This window comes from Gorilla gorilla, chromosome 10, assembly GCF_029281585.2.
Source record: "Gorilla gorilla gorilla isolate KB3781 chromosome 10, NHGRI_mGorGor1-v2.1_pri, whole genome shotgun sequence".
NCBI lineage: Eukaryota > Metazoa > Chordata > Mammalia > Primates > Hominidae > Gorilla > Gorilla gorilla.
The window spans coordinates 128,653,077-128,667,750 of record NC_073234.2 but is presented as its reverse complement, the minus strand read 5'-3'; the positions used below and the strand labels follow the sequence as shown (position 1 = coordinate 128,667,750).

The following is a 14,674-nucleotide window of genomic DNA, read 5'->3' as shown; positions in this document are numbered from 1 at the left end:
CTGAACTCCTGAAGTCCCGACAGGGCATTCCCTGCAACACCGCACCTGACTATGAATCTGGGACTTCCTGCCCCAACGTTCTGCCCTGAGAGGCGGAAGGCAGTCCCCACTTCTCCACTCTCACGGTGCCTAGTGCTGCATGGGTAGGGGCAGGCTGCTTCAGCGTAGCCTGAGGCATAGTCACTCACCAGGTTCATGATGAAATACAGCTCGATGGAGAGGTACACGATGAAGAAGACGCAGGACCAGGGGTTCCGGGAGTAGGAGGGCATCATCACATCTGGGAAACTGTATTTGCAGAGGGTGACCCGGCGTGCTGTATCTGCCTGTCTCCATCCTCTCAGAGCACATGCCTTGCAGAGGACAGCTCCTTGTCTGCCTTCCCAGCCTCCAAACCCGGTTCCCCTACTCTCATCCCTGGGCTCTGTGCTCAGTGGGCCAACCCTGTCTCCCGGTAGCACGACAGCACCTGCCTGTGCTGGGATGTGGAATATACTTTGCAGAAAAGAGAAAGAGACCCCAGGGCGGCAGCAGAGGACCAAAGGCAAGGCAGAGCCTGCACTTACTTGGCTGTGGTCAGAAGGACAAACAGACTGACGATGCTGTTCTCCAGGGTGCTGAAGTACTGCAAGGGAAGAGAGGGCAGAGAGGTCGGGACCAGCCAAGAGCACACGGCCATCAGGAACAGGCTGTGATGGGCCACCTGGCATGCCCTGCCTTGACCGCTCTTGCATCTCTCAAGGAATCCCTGAGGGAGGCAGTGGAAAGAGCAAACATGCAGTCCAGAGGCCTCCCCTTTCCTGCACCTGATGCTTCTGGCAGAAGCAGACTATTGACTTGGGGGGACTTTTTTCTAGGGAGTCACATGTCTGGGCCATTAGCCTGGCTCTCCCCCACTGCTCCTCTGCCAAAATATTCCAATGGTCCAAACCTGATCCTGGCGGCACTCCTTTCAAGGGCAGAAAAGGGGATCCCCAGCTCTCAAGGAAGGAAGCGGTCAAGTCTGAGTGATGGGAACTCCCAGGTGCGGTGCACACACAAGCTATGATGAGAAACCAGGCAGGCCCCCCCTTCCCCATATGGCCACAGAGTCACGCCAGTGACCCTGTCTGAGGGAAAAGCCCTCCATAAAAGAAGAGACGGACAAATGTGCCGATTACTTACGGGGTCTGAAGGGTTAGGGGAGAACAAGTAGAAACCTAGAAGTGGGTGGAAACAGATAAACAAAAGGATTAGAGCAGAGGTCCCAAAACCTGGTGCCAAAAGCACTGGACAAATACATGCAAATGAATGCAGCAGGTCAGGAAGAGCAGCAGGGACTGCTGGGGACCACAGCACCCCGAGAACACATGCTCTGTTGGAAGGGAGCAGGGCTGCTGGCACCAGACGCTTGCTGCCCTACAGCAATGTGCCGGGCACTATCGGCTCTGTTCTTTCAAAAGGCTGGAAGTCTGTATTTTTGTGTAAAATCTAATTTTAAAATGCTGGCTCAAAGTTTTCAGACCAAACAAAAACCATCTGTAGGCTGGATCTGGAATCCAGGCTGCTGTTTTGCAATCTTAGGTTCTGAGAACATGACAGCTGACTAAATTCCAAAGGGATCCACTGCTCCCCTGCAGCCAGGGTCCCAGGGTGGGAATGCCATTCACTTCCTCCCTCCAGGAATGGACCATTCCCTGAGTCCCTGAAATCCTGAGTGGGAAAAGGGAGGAACTCTGCCCTCAGGGGAAATCAGCCCCTACCCCCGGAGAAGCACAAACAGAATTCTACCAAGAGTGGGGTGGTGGGTGGGAGGAAGTGAGAGCCATGACTCAACTCAGGACAAGGAAGTCACGAGGGCCGGGAGGGGTTGGCCCTGGCTCTAGCCTCAGAGTCAGGGCTCTGGAGTTCCACTGTCTTCGCCATCTGAGGAGTCCTGGTGAAAGGACCTTGGCTTTCCCAGCTGAGTGCCACGGCTTCTGATGTCTACGCCCTGTGACTCTGTGTGGCTGTCACAGTCAGCCCCACCTGAAAAACTAAGCCCTCCTGAGTGAGCAGCCTGTGACCATGCTGTACCCAGTGAAGCTGAAGCTTGCCGTCTCTCAGGGCCCAGGCAAGCGCCTTCGGGAAACTCTCAAGCGTGAGCACTGGGAAGCACACAGGAGTGTTCACTGCGGTGGGATTTGTGATAAGAAAAACGTCCGACAGAAGAGCAGATAAACAAGCTTTGGCATACTTGCTCCGCTCCAGTGAAAATGAATAAACAGCATCTACATGTATCAACAGGAATAAATTTCAAAAACACAGTGCTGAGCGAAAGGGCAATGTGTAGAAGCGGACACCCATATTATATAACCACTTAGAGATTTTTTTAAGTATGCAAAGCATTATCATTTCTTTGTCACTTGGGGAAACGTAAATGTGAAGTAAAATATAAAGACGTGCATGGGAATGATAAGCGTAGGACAGGGGGTACCTTTGGGGAAAGCGGGAATCACGATCACTAAAGGTCACAAACATGCCTTCCATTTTATTTCTAAGGCTTCATTTCCTAAGCTGGATGGTAGGTCCATGGGTGTTCATGTTATTATTACTTGTTTATTTTTGAGACAGAGTCTTGCTCTGTTGCCCAGGCTGGAATGCAGTTGCGCTGTCACAGCTCACTGCAACCTCTGTCTCCCCATGCTCAGGTGATCCTCCTGCCTCACCTCTTGAGTAGCAGGGACCACAGGTGCACGCCACATGCCACCATACCCAGCTAATTCCTGTATATTGTTTTTTTTTTTTTTTGGTAGAGATGGGGTCTCCCTATCTTGCCCAGGTTGGTCTTGACCTCCTGGACTCAAGCAATCTGCCTGCCTCAGCCTCCTAGAATGCTGCGACAATCAGCGTGGGACACCATGCCTGGCATACTTTTAAAATCTTTCTGAATTTATAAAACTACCTGCTCTGGTCTGAATGTTTGTGTCCCCTGCCCCTAATCCCTACGTTGAAATCCTAATCCCCAAGTTGAGGGTGTTAGGAGGTGGCGGCTGTGGGAGGTGAAGAGGTCATGAGTGTGAAGTCCTCCCGAATGGGATTAGTGCCCATATAAAAGAGGCCCCAGAGGCCGGGCGCGGTGGCCCACGCCTATAATCACAGCACTTTGGGAGGCGGAGGCAGGTGGATCACAAGGTCAGGAGTTGGAGACCAGCCTGGCCAATATGGTGAAACCCCATCTCTACTAAAACTACAAAAATTAGCTGGGTGTGGTGGTGGGTGCCTGTAGTCCCAGCTACTCGGGAGGCTGAGGCAGGAGAATCACTTGAACCTGGGAGGCAGAGGTTGTAGTAAGCCGAGATCGTGCCACTGCACTCCAGCCTGGGTGACAGGGTGAGACTCCGTCTCAAAAAAAAAAACAAAACAAAACAAAAAAAAAAGAGGCCTCAGAGAGCTGCCTCCCACCTTCCACCACGTGAGGACACAGCCAGAAGGCACCACCTATGGAGCAGGAAATAGGCCCTCAACAGACACCCACGGCTGGCCTTTGATCTTGGACTTCCAGATCTCACAGCCTCCAGAAAGGGAAAAATAAACTTCTGTTGTTTATAAGCCACCCAGTCTATGGCATTTTGTTACAGCAGTCCAAAAGGACTAAGGCACTGTCTAAATAATTTTTCTTTTCTTTTCTTTTTTTTTGAGACAAAGTCTCACTCACTCTGTTGTTGCCCAGGCTGGAAAGCAGTGGCACGACCTCAGCTCACTGAAACCTTGGCCTTCCGGGTTCAAGCAATTCTCCTGCCTCAGCCTCCGAAGCAGCTGGGATTACAGGTGTGTACCACCACGCCCAGCTAATTTTTGTATTTTTAGTAGAAACTGGATTTCACCATGTTGACCAGGCTGGCCTCAAACTCCTGACCTAGGTTACCCACCCACCTTGGCCTCCCAAAATGCTAGGATTACAGGCGTGAGCCACTGAGCCAGGCCCAAAATAATTTTTCATCCACCGTGAACTTGCTTTTCCAGCGCACCTGGGCCTGAGAGGCGGGAACTCACCGAGGATGGCAAAGATGATCATGAAGAACAGCAGCAGCAGGAGGATGTCCATGAAGGGCGGCAGGGACTGGAAGATCTGCCGCAGGTTGCTGGGGAGAGATGGGCCAGCTCAGGGGAGGCACCAGCTGGGGCGGGCTGTCTGGGACTCCTCCTTGTTGAGATGGGGGCCTAGTGCTTCTGACTCGAAATACTAAACCCTGCCGCACTCTGGTGTGACATCATGCTTCATTTTTTCCTAAAGTGGCTTGAGACCCCCACTCAGTGGACGGCAGGGAAGAACTAGGGCAGGCGTAGCACACAGCCACCTCCACCTAGTGAGGGCCCAAGGGGGTGAGTGCCATGCAAGCAGGGAACAGAGCAGCAGAAGGCCAAGGGCACGACCTTGGGTGCAAAGGTCAGTTTCCATGAGCAGGATGTGGAAGGCATGAAGACATTTCAAGGCCACTTAGTCCTGGGACACTGGGCCTGTTTCAAGGACACCGAGTCCTGTTTCTAGCTTTGCAGATGGGCACAGAGAATGAATTGCAAACCCACTCTCAGCAACAGTAGCCCAGCCAAGGAATTTTCCAGATTGAGTCTCCCAAAATAAATCTCAGTCGAGGCTTGGTCTGGTTTGAGTTTGGTCCTACAGCCTCGATGGAGGTGACAGGAGAGTCTGCTTGTGTCACATGGACGCTGCTGAGCTGCCTGCATTTGGGTAGATAACATGCCTAGAGCGAGGAAGCAGCTCTGGAAGGCTGCGGATAAGATGGGAAAAAGCCCTGGACCCAGAGGCAGCAAACCTACACTGCGGTAGAAATACCGCTTTCTCCTGGGCGTGGATGGAATGGCAGAGGGAGAGTGAGTCTGCGTGTACTCCACCAGCATGCAGGGTCGACCTCATCACTAACTGACTCACAAGCTCCTGCCGCACCGGCCCAGAGGTCAGGCCATGCCAGGATAGTGACTGCCCAGCTCCCCACCCAGGCCTTACCGCCGGACGCCACCGCAATACCGACAGTCCACCAGGAAAATGCAGCGCAGTGCTCGGGTCACCCGCACATGGGACATCTGCCGTACCAACACCACGATGGCCTCGACAAACTGCACCACCAGCACCGAGGTCTGCGGGTGGCAGGCATGGAGCACCGTCAGCCCCTGCAGCCCAGCCGTCATCCTGCATACCTGGAACGGGGGGCTGGAGAGGCAGTGCCCACTCTGGCCACGGGAGGCCTTCTCCTCTCTCCAGCCCTCTCTCACACTTCCTGCCAACATCAGGCAGCCCCAGAAGAAAAAAAACTCCAGCTGCTGGCACAGGTGTGTGGCACCAGAAGAATGGAAGGGCTGTGTGACTGCTGGTATCCACTGAGGAGGCAAAACCGCCACTCTGCCAGGACCCCTCGATCAGCCCTTGCCACTCACATCAGGGATCCTGGGGCCTGCAGCTCCTCTTCAGCTCTGCTTACTTGGCTACACTCTCCTAGAGTAGCGCACATGCTCCACACACTACAAAATGCCACCTTGATGTGCTCCTACTCATGCCACTCTCTGTGGCACAGAGAGAATATGCGCAACACTAGGGACAGGTGAGCCGGGCGCAGTGGGCAGAGCTGGGTGTGAGCCCCATGTCTCTAGATGAATGTAAAACACGGAAAGCAGCACATCTCTCTCGAAGGTGACTGCGCCAGTGCCTGGCAGGTACCAAACACCCCATCACATTAGCTACTGCTGGCATCACCACGACATCCAGGGCACCCACAAGGCTGAGGGCACGGTCAGGACAGGGACCCTAGGGTTACACCTCTGAGCATGGACTGGGCCCATGGTGGATTCTGAATTGTACCAAAGAGACAGGTTTGAAGGTGACATGGGAGAAAAGGCTGCAAGGGGAGGGACAGATGGGCGGACACATCACCTTGACCATGGTCCGCTTGTGCCGGATGAAGGTGTGGAGGCCCAGCCAGCGTAACTTCATGCAGAGTTCAAACACTACCACCATCAGGGCGAACAGCTCCAGGGTGGCGTGGACCTGAGACCAGAGGGTGTGGAGATGTGTCATGGCCAGCCCAGCCCATGGCCACTCCTCTTTGCCCAACCCTCCCAGGACCTGGGAGTGCCCCAGGACATCCTCCCAACACATATCAGAGTTACAAAAACCTGGCCTTGCATGCCTAAAGACAGAGCCTTGGTCACGGAACTTTCCCCAGAACAACTAAACATAAACTCGATATCCATGAAACTGACATGCTGGCCCAAATGAAGAAAAATCAGGAAGGAGCCTGAAGTTTAAAAGTAAGAAAAAGAAATCAGCTGGGCGTGGTGGCGCACACCTGTAATGCCAGCTACTCAGGAGGCTGAGGCAGGAGAATCGCTTGAGCACAGGAGGCAGATGTTGCAGTGAGCCGAGATGGTGCCACTGCACACCAGCCTGGGCAACAGAGGGAGACTCAGTCTCAAAAAAAAAAAAAAAAGAAAAACAAGATAAGATAAAATTTAATATCTAGTCTTGTTCTAAGAGGGATTTCATGTAATTTACAAAAGATCTATAAAAGACACTAAGAAAGCATCAACTAGGAACTTAAGAAATAAAATCCGACTGTCAAAGAAACAAGGACTGTCAAGCAGAGAGCAGCCCCTAAAACTCTCATCCTCATTTTGGACAAAAGGACAAGACATGGAAAACCCTTAGATGGAAAACCTTCCCAGCAGGGAAGTCAAGTGCTTCTGGGAAACAGACATAGGAGAGCTCCTCCTCCTGGGGGTAGGGAGGTCCGGGGCCTGTGGACATTCCAGTGGGCAGGAATTGACAGAGTGAAGGGACAGGAAGAAGGACTCCAGCACAGGGGACGGTGTGGGGGAGGTGTGCACAGAAAGAAACACAGACTGGCTGGAGCTGTGAGTTCCAGGTATGAAGAAGGAGAAACAGGAAGGGAAACTGAGTCATGGAGGGCCTTGGAGGCCAGGCTGGATGAGCGCTTCCTAACTCAACAGGCACAGGCTCCCTTCCCTGCTTCCATGCCTACCACACACCCCTTGAGAAGGGGACAAGCACAGCTCCACACCTGCTCTGGCCCCCACTGAATGATGGCTGGGCCTGGGTGTGGGGACATCTGCGGGGCTGGAGCTGCCCAGGAAACATCCCCCGCCTCCCATGGTGACCACAACGAACTGCCTTCTCCTTTGAGGCTGGAGACAGAGTAGTGGGACTGTTCACTGGGTGCCCTCCCCACCCGGAGCCAAGGTGTGGGCACTGGTCCTGAGCAGGGCCTGGGACACTTCCCCTCCCTGGAATTTACTGGTGGGCAGAATCCCAGAGAGACTGGGTGAAGGCCATTCACTCCAGCAGGGACACCCAGGCATTTCTGCTCCCAAGGCCTCTATGACCGCCTCGTATCTCTCTGTTTTAAGTCCGTTTGCAGTGTTTGCCCTCCCAGAATGTTCCTTTTTGGAGTTCTGTCGCTTGCCCTGAAAGCCGTGGCTCCCAGCCCCCCATATGAGGAGCATGTGCGCTCACATAGATGCCAAGCCGGAGTGCGGGGACGGCGGGGGCCTCGCACAGGGAGAGCAGCAGCAGCAGCAGGGCCGTGGCCAGCTCCATCAGGTAGAAGAGGTGATTGTGTGCAAAGAGGTAGGCCGCCAGCGCCTTGGCATCCTTGGGGTGGGTGAAGAACTTGTCGTTGTTCTCGCCTTCCTGAAAAGATGAGAGTAGTGTGGGCATGTAAGCCTGGAGACCCATCCAACGCCAAAGAGGAGCCGCGGGCAGGGGAGGAAAGGAAGGCCCCAGGCAGGCAAGGAGAGATTCAGGCCAGAGACAGAAGATGCTGGAAAATCAAAATGATCTTCGCGAAACTCACGGTGGTCAGGTCTCACTCCTGCCTGCTGATGGGCTCAAGAGACTTGGTGCTTCTTAAAAACCACTCGGAGGAACCAAAGACTAAAAGGGTCCAGAGACAGCCAGGTGTGGTGACATCCCAGCTACTCCGGAGGCCAAGGTGGGAAGATCCCTTGAGCCAGGACTTCGAGTCTAGCCTGGGCAACACAGCAAGACGCCATCTCTTAAAAAAGAGGGGAGGGGCTGGGTGCGGTGGCTCATGCCTGTAATCCCAACACTTTGGGAGGCCAAGGCAGGAGGATCGCTTGAGCCCATGAGTTTGAGACCAGCCTGGGCAACATGTTGAGACCCCTGGTGCCAGCCACTTGGGAGGCTGAGAATCACTTGAGCCCGGGAGGTCAAAGCTGCAGTGAGCCAAGATCGTGCCACTGCGCTCCAGCCTGGACCACAGAGCAAGACCTGGTCTCAAAAAAAAAAAAAAAAAAAGAAAGAAAGAAAAAGAAAAAAGGTCCTGAGAGGAGGTAAAGAGAAACAGGCATGTCCAATCCCCTCAGAGGCCAAGTTCTCCCTCTAGGAGTGCCCAGCAGAGTGTAAAGAGCTCAGGGGCCTGGGAGGAACCACACGTGCTGAACCCTGGCTTTCTACTCCTTCCCTGAGGAATGCTGGGAAGGTTCCTTCACCCTTGAGGCTGAGCTTCTTCAACGATAAAGGCACTAACATTAGTGCTTCCTCCTGGAGCTGTTGTGAAGAGGAAAGGTGAGGACATTTGTGAGGCACTTAGGGTGGTGTCTGCCACACAGTCAGCTCACTACAGGTATTTGCTATTATCATAAGTTATATGAACATTACCAGAAAAAAAGAAGCCAATAACCCTGCCTAGTCAGACCCTTTTAACACCCATCAAGAGCTACCCAAAACAGGTGCAGTGGCTCATGCCTGTAATCCCAGCACTTTGGGAGGCTGAGGCGGGTGGATCACCTGAGGTCAGGAGTTCGAGGCCGGCGTGGCCAACATGGTGAAACCTCGTCTCTACTAAAAATACAAAAATTAGCTGGGTATGGTGGCATGCGCCTGTAGTCCCAGCTACTTGGGAGGCTGAGGCAGGGGAATCACTTGAACCCAGGAGGTGGAGGTTGCAGTGAGCCAAGGTTGTACCACTATACTCCAACCTGGGCCCCGTCTCCAAAAAAATAAACAAAAAGAGCTGCACAGTGGCGTATTGCTACTATACATTTACTTAATTCAGGATTCCCCATACCCTACTTTGTTTTAATTGACAAATAATAATTGTATATGGGGTACAATGTGATATTTTGATATACTTATATGTTATGTAACAACTTTTTTTTTTCTTTTTTTTGAGACAGAGTCTTGCTCTGTCACCCAGGCTGGAGTGCAGTGGTGCAATCTTGGCTCACTGCAACCTCCGCCTCCTGGGTTCAAGCAATTCTCTTGCCTCAGCCTCCCGGGTAGCTAGAATGACAGGCGTGCACCACCACACCTGGCTAATTTTTGTATTTTTAGTAGAGATGGTGTTTCACCATGTTGCCCAGGCTGGTCTCGAACTCCTGAGCTCAAGTGATCTGCCCACCTCAGCCTCCCAAAGTGCTGGGATTACAGGTATGAGCCACCATGCTCAGCCCATTCTCACAAACTTATTCTGGGAAAGGCCCTGCCTGCAGTTTGCAGAGTGACTGTGAGTGAGTCACTTCCCTGAAGCTGGATAAACTGCTCGCCCCATTAGCAAAAAATTGAGACAAACCACAGACCCAGCAGCAAACCTGGCAGGGGCAGGCATGTCAAAGGGAGCAAACACCTTGGCAGTCAACAGAGGGTAAGTTGAACACAGTTCTGTGCTCTGTGCAGGGCTGTGGTTTTCACTACCACCTCCATGACCACAGCAGTGGGCAGGGGGCCACACACAGTGGCCTGGGGAGCTTCTGGTTTCAATAACCAAAAAAAAAAATGTATTTCTTGGGCAATTTCTTCCAACAAATAACCAGGAATGAAGGTCTCGCTAGAAGAACCACTGACATGGGGCTCAGATTTTAACTCTAGGACTTGGAGTTGTCCCAGAAGAGATGGGGGTAATGAGGTCTCCACCAACAGATGGAAATATCTATCACCCATGGCCCTGGATTCTGATGAAAACCCCAGAGAATATCGGCCCTGTTTCCTGGCTGCTGATCATAAACTAGATTTGGAAAAATAAGGAAGGCCAGTTGTAGCGATTTCTAGGCCTTTGCTCTCCGCTCCCTAGGGTCCAAGTCCACACAGAAATGAGTACTGTTTCAAAGGCGTCAGGACTGCTGAGCACGTGGCTCCAGAGGATGAGTGAGTTAACAGGTAAAATGTGGGAAGAGAGGAAACTGCAGGCACCAGACACCCTCAAAGCAGCGAGGGCCAATTATCCATGCACACCAGCAACCTGGCTCACTGCAGGACCCGCAGCTTGGCTGCAAGCGTGAAAAGGCAGGCCATCTTGAGCCGGGCACAGAGGCTCATGCCTGTAATCCCAGCACTTTGGGAGGCTTAAGCAGGTGGATCACTTGAGGTCAGAAGTTTGAGACCAACCTGACCAACATGGTGAAACCCCATCTCTACTAAAAATACAAAAATTAGCCTGGTGTGGCGGCAGGTGCCTGTAATTCCAGCTACCTGGGTGGCTGAGGCAGGAGAATCACCTGAACCTGGGAGGAGGTTGCAGCGAGCCAAGATCGCACCACTATACTCCAGCCCGGGCAACGGAGTGAGAGTCTGTCTCAAGAAAAACAGGCCATCTCATCCTCTAGAAACAGCCGTGAATGACTGTGAAATCCAAGTTTTTCTTTAATTTTTTAAAAAATAATGCATTTTTGGTAAAATAATTTAAACAATATAAATTTGTAAGCTAGTAAAAATTCCATCAGCCAGAGATAATCACCTTTAATATTTAAACAACTTTTGAGATATGTATGGATATCTGTACACATACATACCCACATGCACATGCTGCTGTATGACATCAATTTAAAATGATCATACAACACCAGCTGTTCCATAACTGCTTTTTCCCACAAATACATGGCCCATTTTCAAGGAGATGCACAAGGTCAGTTCGTAAGTGATGCAACAGCACACAGAATAAAAAACATCATCTGGAGGCTAAACAGTTTAAATGTGGAGCTCTGCAACTCCCTAGCTGGGTGGCCTTGGGCATCATTTGGCCCCTCTGAGTCTCAGCTGCCATATCTGTAAAGTGGGAGATGATCACTACAGCCTCAGAGGCTTGTTACAAAGATTAGCAGGTGCCCCCTTAAAGTTCCTATGTTCATTACCAATGTCCTCACCTGCTTAGGAAAGGAAGGAATGATCAGGATCCTTAGGGCTTCAACCATTCTGAGTCTGTGTTCTGACCTATCCCACGCTCTTATCCGGCCTCAGAGAAGGCGATGTGCATAAGATGTCCCTGCTAGATCATAACAAGTATGCCTGCACTTGGGACAATTTCCCTAAAACATTCTGTTGCCTTAATTTGAAACAAAACATGATCATTTAGGTGTATATGATGCTGCATGAACATATGAGAAACAGATGATTGAACAACCACCAAACAAATGTCTAAATTTCATTAAATCTTTTTTTTTTTTTTTTTAGACAGGGTCTCATTTTGTTACCCAGGCTGAAGTGCAGTGACACAAACACGGCTCACTGGAGTCTCAACTTCCCGGACTCAGGCGATCCCTTCACCTCAGTCTCACAAGCGGCTAGGACTAGAGGGTACACATGCCACGCCTGGCTAATTTTTGTATTTTTTCCAGAGATGGATTCTGCCATGTTGCCCAGGCTTGAATTTCACTAAATCCTTTTTAAATGACAAAACAAATACTTGCAGTGGAGAGCTGCTTCACATAAGAAAGATTAGGGAAAATTATGATTCGAATGCATTTAAGAAAAAGTCTATTTCCTCATCCAAACTCTTACTCAATGCAAACCAGAAACTGAAATCTGATAGTGACAAGATTGGTAAGATTAAGGTTAAAATGTCACCGCCAGTGGGGCTGTCAGTAAAGAGGAAATACTTCCTGTGCAGAGGATTCCATGCTGAACATCAAGGCCCTAAAAATTGTTGATTCCTTCTACCCGGTAATTCCATTTCCATTTCTTTTACTTTCCTAGTAAAATAATCCTAGATGTAAGGAGGTGGGGGGTGCTATGTACAGATTGTCCTTGGACTATAATTTACAATAAGGGAAAATATTCAAGATTATCAGGTTAAGTAAATTAGAATAATTTACCTGATATAATTTAAATCTATTTAAATAGCCAGGTGTGGTGGCTCATGCCTGTAACCCCAGCACTTTGGGAGGCTGAGGTGGGCGGATCACCTGAGGTCAAGAGTTTGAGACCAGCCTGGCCAACATGGCGAAACCCAATCTCTACTAAAAATACAAAAATTAGCCGGGCATGGTGGCACATGCCTGTGGTCCCAGCTACTCCGGAGGCTGAGGCAGGAAAATCGCTTGAACCCGGGAGGCAGAGGTTGCACTGAGCCGAGATCAAGCCACTGAAATTCAACTCCAGCCTGGGTGATGGAGTGAGACTGTCTCCAAAAAAAGAAAAAAAAAAAAAAAAGCTTATGCTATGGAAAAAAGAGCAGACTATAAAATTGCACATACCATATGACTTTTTTGGAAAACAGATATATTATTCTTATAACACATTTTTTTTAAACCTGGAAGGAAATAATGTTGACAGTGACTGCCTTAGGTGAATGTTTCTTCATTCCTCTTTGTATCTAAATTTATTGTAATAAGCATGTATTACTTTCACACAAAAATACAAAATTTTTTGTTTGTTTTGGAGACAGAGTCTTGCATTGTCACCCAGGCTGAAGTGCAGTGGTGCGATCTCGGCTCACTGCAACCTCCATCTCATGCGATTCTCCTGTCTCAGCCTCCCGAGTAGCTGGGATTACAGGCGCCCACCACCACGCCCAGCTAATTTTTTGTATTTTTAGTAGAGACAGGGTTTCACTATGTTGGCCAGGCTGATCTCGAACTCCTGATCTCAAGTGATCTGCAGGCCTTGGCCTCCCAAAGTGCTGGGATTACAGGCATGAGCGACCACGCCTGGCCAAAAATATTTTTTTCAAAAAAAAAAAAATTCCTAAAATAGCAAACAGGAAAGCAGCAACAAGTTAAACAGGAATAAACCTATAGCATTCAGTATGTAAAGAATTCCCTCCTGAGAACGTGGCCTCTCAGTGTGCCCTGAGAAGAGGGAGGGTGGCAGGGAAGGCCGAGTGGACAGACTCTGGAAATTGTGGGGGTTGGCACAGCCCTAAACAGGGGTCTGAAGACAAGCTGGTGCACAGCAGTTTTCCCCTATGAGCACAGTCAGGTCAGCCCATCTTATGAACCTGAAGCTCACACACAAGCAGCAGCAGCATGAACTGATGCTGGAACTGAATTTCTGGGCACCTAACAGAGTCTTGGCTGCCCCACCCCACCAACAGGTGCAGACAACTGCCAGGGCCTGACTGGAGATACTCACCTGGAGGTAGATTGCTGCCTCTTGGTAATTCATCTCCCAGTTGTGTGCAGGGCTGGAGGGGGAACTCTCACCCCCAGAGCTGAGACTGGGGGCCTGGGAGTCATGGATGGCATAGCTGCCGCCATCTGCATTGGAAGAGGAGAGAGATTCACTTGGCACCCAGGCTTAAGAGCATAAAGACACCATTTGGCAGAAGAAAAGCCTGGCAGTCCCTTCATATGCTCACATGGACATCCCGTCATCTTCAAATCAACCTCCATGCTGTGTACTGATAACGGCAAGAATTAGCACAGCTGGTTACAAATGTTTTCCTTTCTCTTGATAAGTGAAAAAAGCAAGTACAAAAGAGTACAAATAGTATGCTCTCTAATGTGTACAAAAGGGAGGAAACAAGAAAACATAAATACATCGACTTATCTTTACCAAAAGAAACAGAGGAGGGAAGAATGAGAAGTCAATGAAATCAGTCGCCCTACAAGGGCTATAAGGAATAGGGTAGACGGACCCTTTTTGAATCCTTTGACTTTTGGAAGCATATTAATATCCTACTTAGTTAAAAATTAAAAACAACTGGATTTGTCCCCTGGTGCAGGGCCATCTGTTGCTCTTCCCTGCTGACAGCCACGCCCTCCTCTCCCAGCAACACTGGGCCATCTGTCTCTGTAGAACATCCCCTCCTTGCTCTCTGTCCACATTGTTTGGCTCTGGCCGACTCCACCCCTGGTTCCCAGGCAGGTGACCTGGGCCTGGCAATAAGCCCCTCATCTCCCTTGGGCGTTCAGGCATAGCTGCTGACCCAAGTCCGGCCAGTGACAGCTGAACTTGAAACTGTTCCCGGGCCAATTAGGAAGGAGGGGCTCTTTCCCTGTTGTTGCTGGCGGCTGCCTCTGCCACCGCATGGGGAAAACTTGCCTGAGAAGGAAGTCAGCAGACAACAAAACAATAACCAATAGATAACACTAACACCAGCTGCACCTCTGGAATCCAGCTGTGCCTGAAATCTACCCCTTAATTTCCAAAATCCAAGCTGATAAACAGATCCCATTGAGTCTGAGTTGGGTTTGTCACAATAATCCTGAAATTCAGTAGTTTACACACAGTAAACAATGGCACCAAGAAATGACGCATTCATTGGGAAGAAGTGAATCTGAGAGAAATCTGTAAATCCACATTGTAAATGATCCACCTGAAGGAAGATAAAGAATCTAATGTTTTGGGCTGAGCACGGTGGCTCACGCCTGTAATCCCAGCACTTTGGGAAGCCAAGGAGGACGGATCACCTGAGATCAGGAGTTCAAGACCAGCATGGCCAAC

At 50.4% G+C, this 14,674-nt stretch overlaps 1 protein-coding gene across 13 annotated transcripts in view; it reads right to left on the bottom strand.

Annotated features, from left to right (window-relative positions):
- TPCN1 (two pore segment channel 1) overlaps positions 1-14,674 on the bottom strand; it is a 77,293-nt gene that overhangs the window by 24,965 nt on the left and 37,654 nt on the right. For 12 of the 13 annotated variants that reach the window (XR_010129428.1, XM_004053937.5, XM_063694376.1 and 9 more), the window contains 8 exons: positions 13,361-13,485; positions 7,508-7,684; positions 5,909-6,022; positions 4,988-5,118; positions 4,015-4,103; positions 1,165-1,199; positions 567-625; positions 189-288 (listed from right to left, as the gene is read on the bottom strand). Coding sequence is in view for 12 of the 13 variants with exons in the window: in XM_004053937.5 (XP_004053985.1) it covers positions 189-288; positions 567-625; positions 1,165-1,199; positions 4,015-4,103; positions 4,988-5,118; positions 5,909-6,022; positions 7,508-7,684; positions 13,361-13,485 (830 nt within the window). In the remaining variant the exon portion in view is untranslated. Of the gene's footprint in view, positions 1-188; positions 289-566; positions 626-1,164; positions 1,200-4,014; positions 4,104-4,987; positions 5,119-5,908; positions 6,023-7,507; positions 7,685-7,847; positions 7,994-13,360; positions 13,486-14,674 lie in introns of those variants that run through there. The other variant, XM_055359183.2, reaches the window with a different exon arrangement.